Here is a 9,822-nt window from a genome sequence, read left to right as displayed (position 1 = left end):
GTATACAAAGAACAAACCAAACCATGAGGGGTTGGGGGGAGAACATGGTAAGAAAAACCAATCCAAAAGGATAAAAGAAATGAGAGGTGGTGGGTGGGGAAGCATAAGCAAAGGTATGATAAGAGGAAGTAACAAATAGATGGTACAAATAAATTCAAATATATCAGCAATTTCATTAAATATAGATGGACTAAATGCTCCAAGGCTCCAAGATGAAAAGATATAGAAAGTGCAAGACTGGATTAAGAAAACAGTCCAACTTTGTGCTATTTATAAGAGATACACCGAAATAAAGATGTTGAGTGGCTTATATACTATGCATAGTGTAACCCAGTGGTGGCAAACTTTCTGTAAAAGGGCAGATGGTAAATGTTTTCAGCTTTGCATACAGTGTCTGTCAGTAGTACTCAAACTCTGCCCCTTGTGACGTGACCACAGTCGTCAACAATACTTAAGGAGAACAGGCATGGCTGTGTTTCAGTAAAACTGTATTTACAAAAACAGGCTGCAGGTAAGTGGGTCATTGCTGACCACTGCTTTACCCAAAAGAAAGCTGAAGCAGCTACATTATTATCAAAATAGACTCTAAGGCCCCCCAAAACAGTTCTATATTTAAAGATACTCATTAGATAAAGCATTCTACTCACCAGGAAAATAATTCTGAATATATGGCCCTGAACTACATAAAGCAAAAATCCCAAGGACTACTGGGGGTAATTTGGAATGGATGAAATTCTTTTAAATATAAATACTGAATAGGATTTCTCCCCTAATTATTTTTAGAATGAGGACAACCAGCAGGGAAAAAAATTGATAAATAAGCAGTCATTATTTTAAAAATTAGCAATAACTAGATTATTTGTAATATAATAATGTGTAAAAATTAACCCACTTTAAACATGGCAGTGATAAGAGTATCACTCCTGATTAAGTGGCCTTCATTTTCACACTAACACTGACATCTCTTAAGTGTCGACTTTGCTTTATGGAATCAGGACGTTTTCATATGTATTCTTTGGTCTAATCCTAACCAAAATCCTATGAGTGATATACCACATTAAAAAATGAAGGATAAAAGCATATGATCATCTCAATAAATGTAGGAAAAACATTTGACAAAATTCAACATCCATGGGAGGGAGATCCAAGAGGGAAGAGATATGGGGATAGATGTATAGCTGATTCACTTTGTTACACAGCAGGAACTAACACACCATTATAAAGCAATTATACTCCAATAGAGATGTTAAAAAGAAAAATTCAACATCCATTTATGATAAAAACTCTCAACAAACCCAGTATAGAGATAGGGTACCCGAACATAATAAAGGCCATATATGACAAGCCCACAGCTAATGTCATACTCAGTGGTGAAAAGCTGAAAGCTTTTCCTCTGAAATAAGGAATGAGAGACAAGGATGCCCACGCTAGCCACTTCTAGTCAACCTAGTACTGGAAGTTCTAGCCAGAGCAGTTAGGCAAGAAAAAGAAATAAAAGGCATCCAAATCAAAAAGGAAGAAGTAAAACTCTAACTGGGGTCTGCGCATCCTGGGTGGTCTAATTATTACTGCCTGTTTAATTGTAATCAATAAAGCTATTTGAAAAAAATTTTTTTAAGAGTTGTAAAACCCTCACTATTTGCAGATTATCTAATTTTATATATAGAAAACCCTAAAGATGCCATCCAAAAAAACTGTTTGAACTAATAAATTCAGTGAGGTTGCAGGATACAAACTCATTTTACAAAAAATTAAGAAAATAATTCCATTTACAGTTGCATCAAAAAGAATAAAAAACATAGGAATAAATTTAACCAGAGGTAAAAGACTTGTACGCTGACAAAAAACATAGGAATAAATTTAACCAGAGGTAAAAGACGTTTCAGTGAAAGAAACTGAAAGAAATAAAAATTAAATGGACATTCTGTGCTTATGTATTGGAAGAATTAACATTGTTAAAATGTCCATACAGTTCAAAGCAATCAACAGATTCAGTGCAATCCCTATCAAAATTCCTATGGCATTTGTCACAGAAACAGAACAGACAATCCTAAAATTTGTATGGAAGCATAAAAGACCCAGAATAGCCAAAGCAATCTTGAGAAAGAAGAAGAAAGCTGAACACACGCCCTGGTTTCAAACTATATTATAAAGCTGTAGTCACTAAACAATATGGTACTGTCATAAAACCATTCAAATTGAGAGCCAAGAAATACAGCCGTGCGTATACTGACAAAGGAGCCAACGGTATACAATGGGGAAACGACAGTCTCTTCAGTAAAGATGTTGGGAAAACTGGACAGCTACATGCAAAAGAACGAAACTGGACCACTATCTTACACCATACACAAAAAATAACTCAAAATACATCAGACTTGAACATAAGTCCTGAAATGATAAAAGTCCTAGAAGAAAACATGGGCCGTAAGCTCCTTGATTGTCCGTCTTGGGGTTGATTTTTCGGATTGGACACCATAAGCCAAGGCAACAAAAGCAAAATAAACAAATGAGACTATATCAAACTAAAGAGCTTCTACACAGCAAAGGGAACCATCAACAGAATGAAGAGGCAACCTACCAAATGAGAGGAAATATTTGCAAATCATATATCTGATTAGGGTTAATATCCACAACATACAAAGAACTCATACAACTCAATGGCAAAAAAACAAATACCCTGGTTTTTAAAATGGGCGAAGGACCTGAACAGACATCTCACAAAGACATACAAACAGTCAACAAGTACATAAGAAGGTGCTTAACATCATTAGTCATCAGGGAAATGCATGCAAATCAAAACCACACCTTACATCTATTAGAATGACTATTATCAAAAAGCCCAAAGATAACAAGTGTTGGCGAGGGTGTGGAGAAAAAGGGGACCTTTGTGCACTCTTCAGGTAATGTAAATTGGTAAATAGAAAACAGTGTGGAGGTTTTTCAGCAAATTAAAAATAAAACTACTGTATGATCCAGCAGTTCCACTTTGGGGTATTTAACCATAGGAAACAAGATATGGAAAAGAGAAGTGCACCCCCACGCTCACTGCAGAATAATTTATGATAGCCAAGATATGAAAACAGCCTAAGTGTCCGCTGATGGATGACTGCATAAAGAAAATGTGGTATATATTTTCGCTGGAATATTACTCAGCCATAAGAAAGAATGAAATCTCATCATTTGCAACAACGTGGATGGGCATTATGCTAAGTGAAATAAGTCAGAGAAGACAAATACCATATAATCTTAGTTGTATGTGGAATCTAAAAACAAAAGCTCATGGACACAGAGTACAAACTGGTGGATACCAGAGTTGTGTGTGTGTTGCGGGGGTGGGTGTTGACGGATGGGAGAAATGGGTGAAGGGTTTAGAGAGTACAAACTTCTAGCTGTAAAATAAATAATTCATGGAGATGTACAGCAGGGTGCCTACAGTTAATAATATGATACTGTATATTTGAAAATTGCTAAGGGTAAAATCTTAAGTTGATCACAAGAAAAGTTTTGTAACAATTTATGGTGATGGATGTTAACTAGACTTACTGTGGTGATCATTTCGCAATATATACAAATATTGAATCATTGTGTTACACACCTGAAGTTAATGTAATGTTATATACTAATTATATCTAAATTTTTTTAAATAAAAAAATTTTTTTTAATTCACTGAGAAAGAGTAGGAAACGGGTTCAGGGAGGTTATACTCAAGTCCACAGGGCAAGTAAGAATGAAAAAGACTTCCTTCTCCTGAACCCACTGTTTTTCCTCTATTCCAGCATTTTCTAAGATGTCAGCAGCAATGAAGTTTAAGTTTGGGAAACAATGTGTTCCCCTCCCTGGACAGTGCATCATTATAGCTCTGAGAAGTCCTGAAACCCAGAAATCTGCCTAACTTTGTATTACACACTCAGTTTTGTTAAATTCTGACCATCAAATCCTTTTTTTCCTAATCATCATTAACACAGAACCAGAGTTCCTAGGAGCACACCTTAAGAAATGTTAGCATGCACAAAAGTTATAATCTCTGCAAGACTAAGTGAAACCATGGTTAACAGTCTGTTCACAGTCCCTCTTACTGGTATCATTTTTTGAAGAGTAGTGTAAAAAACTGATTTTATACCAACTTTATGATCCATGAGGTATCTTCTATGTTTCTGTACATAAGGAAAGGCAGATATATTTGCTCCCCAGTAAGGCGTATGTATAAGCCACATAAAAAATCAAGTTTCTTTTTAGATTGGAATTGTACCAACTCAGTATGTTAACACATTAATAAAATGTATTGCATGCTGATTTTAAGGTCCTAATTGACTGGTGATATCACAGATATTCCAAGATGTAATTGGAAGAATAAACACTGTTTCGTTGAAACTGTCTATGTCTGTACTAGAATTAAACTCAAGGGCAGAATGACAGTCATTGTATTATTCATTTGGTCTTCAAGTTAGCTTTGTGAACTAGGGGGGAAGGTGTGTACCAGCTCCATTCATAGATGAGAAACAAACTGATAAACCCAAAGTTAAGTCTTCCAATTTTCTATTATCCCATATTCTCTCACGGCTGTATTTTCATAATCCTTCGAAAATGCTTATGTTTCAATGGAGTGCATTAAGAACAGATAGACTATGTAAACCATGAAATGTGCTACTACTAATAAATGCCCTACTTGCATAAATGAAAAGTTATCACAAGAAAATGCTTTAATTGCTTACATCTTAACCTTTTAGTTCCTAAGGAAGGTTTGAAGAGTCAAGAGCTATTTGATGAAATTAGAATGACCTACATCAAAGAGCTAGGAAAAGCCATTGTCAAGAGGGAAGGAAACTCCAGTCAGAACTGGCAGCGGTTTTACCAACTGACAAAACTCTTGGACTCCATGCATGACGTAAGTGTCAAACAAAAATCCACATATCAAAAGAGACATAAAGTATGTCCTGATTAGTGTATATAATTGTATACCACTAGTTGTTGGGGTTTTCTTTCTCCCATTTATCGATTTTCGTGATGGTTTGATTTCAACCTATAAAGTTCAGTTTGGCACACATTTCTCCTAAGGCCAATTACGAAATACTGTTTCATCTAATTATGTGCATCTATCATCATGATGCTAGTACAGAATTCAACAGCACTATTTTTTTTAAAGGTAGAATTCCTTATTTTTGTATGAATTTATCCAGTAAGTTCGAATGTGTCCTTCATATACTATGGTACTGCAATTCTTCACGAAATACTTAATTCCATATAATTCTATATACAATTAAAGAAATTCAAAGATTTTTGGTACCTGAGTGCTCATTTAGGTAAACTTCTTTTTCACCTGGGGAATTCCAGCAGAAATTGGTATATTCTAAGTCAGAAATTATAAAAAAAAAAAAAAAAAATAGAGGCCAGCAACAAGCATGAGATATCCCTACTGCTAATTTTTTAAGACTGTTCATTACTATATATTCTCTTGCAGGTGGTTGAAAATCTCCTTAACTATTGCTTCCAAACATTTTTGGATAAGACCATGAGTATTGAATTCCCAGAGATGTTAGCTGAAATCATCACCAATCAGATACCAAAATATTCAAGTGGAAATATCAAAAAACTTCTGTTTCATCAAAAGTGACTGCCTTAATAAGAAAGGTTGCCTTAAAGAAAGTTGAATTTATAGCTTTTATTGTACACACTGTCAATCTGTCCTGTAGCAGTTTTTTCTTTTTTGTTTTTGTCTGGTTTTGGTTTTTGTTTTGTTTTAAATACGCACTACATGTGGTTTATAGAGGGCCAAGACTTGGCAACAGAAGCAGTTGAGCCATCACTTTTCAGTGATGGGAAAAGTAGAAAGTGATAGTTGGTGGATCCCAGAAATTAGAAACAATAACATGGGGGTAAGCTCCACTTTCAGAGAAGGATGGCACCTAAACCACCAGTGCCTGAAGTCTGCGTGATGAACTTTCTGCTCATACTTTTCACAGTTGGCTGGACAAAATTTTCTAGACTTTTTGTTGGTGTACTTTCCCCTGTATAGTTAGGATAGCACTTTTTGATTTATGCATGGAAACCTGAAAAAAGTTTACAAGTGTATATCAGAAAAGGGAAGTTGTGCCTTTTATAGCTATTACTGTCTGGTTTTAACAATTTCCTTTATATTCAGTGAACTATGCTTGCTCATTTTTTCTTACATAATTTTTGTATTCAAGTTATTGTACAGCTGTTTAAGATGGGCAGCTAGTTCACAGCTTTCCTAAATAAACTCTAAACATTAATCTTCTGTGTGAAAATGGGTTGGTGCTTCTAACCTGATGGCACTTAGCTATCAGAAGACCACAAAAATTGACTCAAATCTCCAGTTTTCTTGTCAAAAAAGCTCATATTTTGTACATATCTGCTTCAGTGGAGAATTACATAGATTGTGCAAATTAACCGTCCTAACTGGTGTAGAGCACCTAGTCCAGTGACCTGCTGGGTAAACCATGGATTACAAAAGACTAATTTAAAAAAATTTAAAAATAAAACTACCAAGAGGCCCTGTTTGTACCTAACGCCCTATCTCTGCAACGGTTAGATGGCAAGAAAGTTGGTAAACTGTCTTTCAGGACCTTTTGTTGTAGTTCGTATAACTTCTTAAAAGTTATGATTCCAGATAACCGGCTGAAACACAGCTGAGAAGATTTTAATCTGTCCAAGTAATTCCTCCCACTAAACTTTACGCGCCCCCCCCCTCCCAAAATCTGTAATATGGCAAAAGTGGCTAGACACCCATTTTCACATTCCCATTTTGTCACCAATTGGTCTTTCTTTCCTGGGGGTACGGGAAAGCTCAGCTACTGATTTTTCTGATTTAGGACTATATGTCAGACTTCCGTGTTCGTAAAACTATACATCCCTTACATCCTTATGTGTGCCATGGAGTTCAACAAAAGTCATGTGAATTTCTCCTCCTCACTGTTGAGAATTATCATTTTAAACAAGATAGAAGCTGTAGTAGCCCTTTCTGTGTGCACCTTACCAACTTTCTGTAAACTCAAAACTTGTATTTACTAAGCCACAAGAAATCTGATTTCTATTCAAGGTGGCCGAATTATTTGTGTAATAGAAAACTGAAAATCTAATATTAAAAATATGAAACTTCTAATATATTTTTATATTTAGTTATAGTTTCAGATATATATCATATTGGTATTCACTAATCTGGGAAGGGAAGGGCTACTGCAGCTTTACATGCAATTTATTAAAATGATTGTAAAATAGCTTGTATAGTGTAAAATAAGAATGCTTTTTAGATGAGATTGTTTTATCATGACATGTTATATATTTTTTGTAGGGGTCAAAGAAATGTTGACGGATAAACCTCTATGATTTATAATGTGTGCGAGCATTCATACAGGCAGCAGTGGGCTCAGAAACCAAACAGGTCTGCTCTAGAGGAAGAGGGAAATGGAGACTGGCCCTGTGTGCTGTGAAGGTTCGCGAGGCTCCGTCCCATTGAGGTCAGAGAGGAAGTAACCCTCTGCCTCCCAGAATGGCCACCCTTCTCATTCCAACAGTGAGTCTGTCCGCGCAGGTTTAGTTTACTGAACCTCCCCTTGCGCTAAAGTGTGTAATCAGGGGACAGAAAGGCGGTGCTTACACACCTACAGGCACCATCACGTACAGCCTCTCCAACAGTTTAATAAAAACAGAGGCTTTAGAAGTTTGGCAATAATACGCATAGAGGTACCAGCAATATGTAAATAGTGCAGAATCTCATAGGTTGCCAATAATACACTAATTCCTTTCTTTCCTTACAAGAGTTCATTTCCAAATGAGGACATGTTTATGTTTTCTTTGAATGCTTTTTGAATGTTCTTATTTTTCGGTATTTTAGAGAAATTATTTAATAAAAAATGTAATCATTTGCTTTATGAATGCTCTCTAAAAGGGGCTATTCCTTTGTAATTGTTTAAATTGATCTCAAAGTATTTTTAAATGGTTTGTAACCCAGCTGGATGTGAAATTTTTGGTGCCTAAGAAATACCGCTTGAATATTATCATCAGCGACAGTGTTACGTTTCAGAAAGAGCTTCTGAAAGATAAATTATTATTCATTTATAGAACGCTGCAGAAAGCACATCACACGGGAATCTGGACTTTAGCCCCAACGACCTTGGCTCCCCCAAAATAGAGCTCAGTGAATAAAAGATATGTGCACTTTGTGGTTAAAAGGAAATGGACTGACACTCATAAAACTATAGGAGGCTGTACATTAAATGGAAAAAGAAGCTGTGACAATTTAGGATATGTGGGAAAGAAGAAATTTACCTGAATTATGTGTGAGTATAATTATGGATTTAAGTGAAGAAAGCTATGGTGCTATTTGAAAGCAGCTTCATCTTCTATGTATGTGGTATCTTGCCATCCCAAGCTGTTGACGTTTGTAGTAATTTCAGTGAGAGGTGACGTGCCTAGGTGACTCACAACAAATCTTGAAAAGTATTTTTAATTACTGGTGGAAAAAAGTGACCCTCTCTGTATTTTTAGGCCTTGCTATGGGATACTATACAAGTGCTTTGGGATATGTATACCCAACTGTCTAAAACTATGAGGGAACCCTAAAAGAGCACCTTCCTTCTCCTGGAAAAAAAAAAAAAAAAAAGACACCCCAAAAGGAAAACTAGCATGATTAGTGTTTATGAAGAGCTTAATATTTAGCATAGGATGAGCTCTGGATATGCATATAAAGGAAAGCCAGCCTCACTTCAGAACTGGGGGATGGGAGAATGAGCAATTCCAACCTCACTTATCTGTCTACACAACCTATTATCGTAAGTCTTACCATTTTAGTTCTCTGTTAAATATCCTAAAAGTACATCACCATGAGATAAACAATATTATTATACTTGGATCTGATAGAAGTCAAGAACTGTGGCAGCCCTCAGTGAGATTTTGATCTTGGTGGATCACCCAAAAGACTGTAGCTGTAGAAGAAAGTGTTTTTCTGTACCTGGTTTGAGAATTGGAAGAGAAAATAAGAGTGTAAGGAGGACATGTTAACCACTTGGAATGGAAGTTCATCGTTTTCAGTCAGCCTGGTCCACCAAGGATTAGTTACCAGGTTTTTGGGAAAGGATTACCTTCTCTCTAGAAAATGCCTGAAAGAAGGATTTTATTTTCTGATGAAAGGCTGTATGAAAATACCCTCCTCGAATAACTTGCTTAACTACACATAGATTCAAGTGTGTCAATATTCTATTTTGTATATTAAACAAATGCTATATAATGGGGACAAATCTATATTATACTGTGTATGGCATTATTAAGAAGCTTTTTCATTATTTTTTATCACAGTAATTTTAAAATGTGTAAAAATTAAAACCAGTGACTCCTGTTTAAAAATAAAAGTTGTAGTTTTTTATTCATGCTGAATAATAATCTGTAGTTTAAAAAAAAGTGTCTTTTTACCTACGCAGTGAAATGTCAGATTGTAAAATCTTGTGTGGAAATGTTTAACTTTTATTTTTCATTTAAATTTGCTGTTCTGGTATTACCAAACCACACATTTGTACTGAAGTTGGCAGTAAATGTTAGTTAGCCATTTACAGCAATGCCAAATATGGAGAAACATAATAAAAAAAAATCTGCTTTTTCATTATATGACTCCAACATGCTTTTGTAGAACTCATGCAGTTCCAATTTTCCTGCTTTTTTCCTCCCTCTTCTACTGAAGGTGGAGTTACCACTTCAGGAAGCTTAAGATGCTAAAGTGGACATTTAAATGTCAATGTGGCAATGGTTACACGCTAATATGGCAGAAATTCAAAATGAGCTTAACCCTGGCTTCAAAGACCCGAAGACCGT

At 35.6% G+C, this 9,822-nt stretch overlaps 1 protein-coding gene across 5 annotated transcripts in view; it reads left to right on the top strand.

Annotated features, from left to right (window-relative positions):
- NR3C1 (nuclear receptor subfamily 3 group C member 1) overlaps positions 1 to 9,613 on the top strand; it is a 126,600-nt gene extending 116,987 nt beyond the window's left edge. For all 5 annotated transcript variants that reach the window (XM_024752244.1, XM_024752243.1, XM_024752248.1 and 2 more), the window contains exons 8-9: positions 4,728 to 4,885; positions 5,459 to 9,613. In XM_024752244.1, coding sequence (XP_024608012.1) covers positions 4,728 to 4,885; positions 5,459 to 5,611 — 311 coding nt within the window. In that variant the 3' untranslated portion in view covers positions 5,612 to 9,613. The remainder of the gene's footprint in view (positions 1 to 4,727; positions 4,886 to 5,458) is intronic.
- Positions 9,614 to 9,822: the final 209 nt, after the last annotated feature.

This window comes from Neophocaena asiaeorientalis, unplaced genomic scaffold (assembly GCF_003031525.2).
Source record: "Neophocaena asiaeorientalis asiaeorientalis breed wild unplaced genomic scaffold, Neophocaena_asiaeorientalis_V1.1 scaffold204, whole genome shotgun sequence".
Taxonomy (NCBI): Eukaryota; Metazoa; Chordata; class Mammalia; order Artiodactyla; family Phocoenidae; genus Neophocaena; species Neophocaena asiaeorientalis.
The sequence above is the reverse complement of the archived record's forward strand: the minus strand, read 5'-3'. Positions and strand labels throughout refer to the sequence as shown.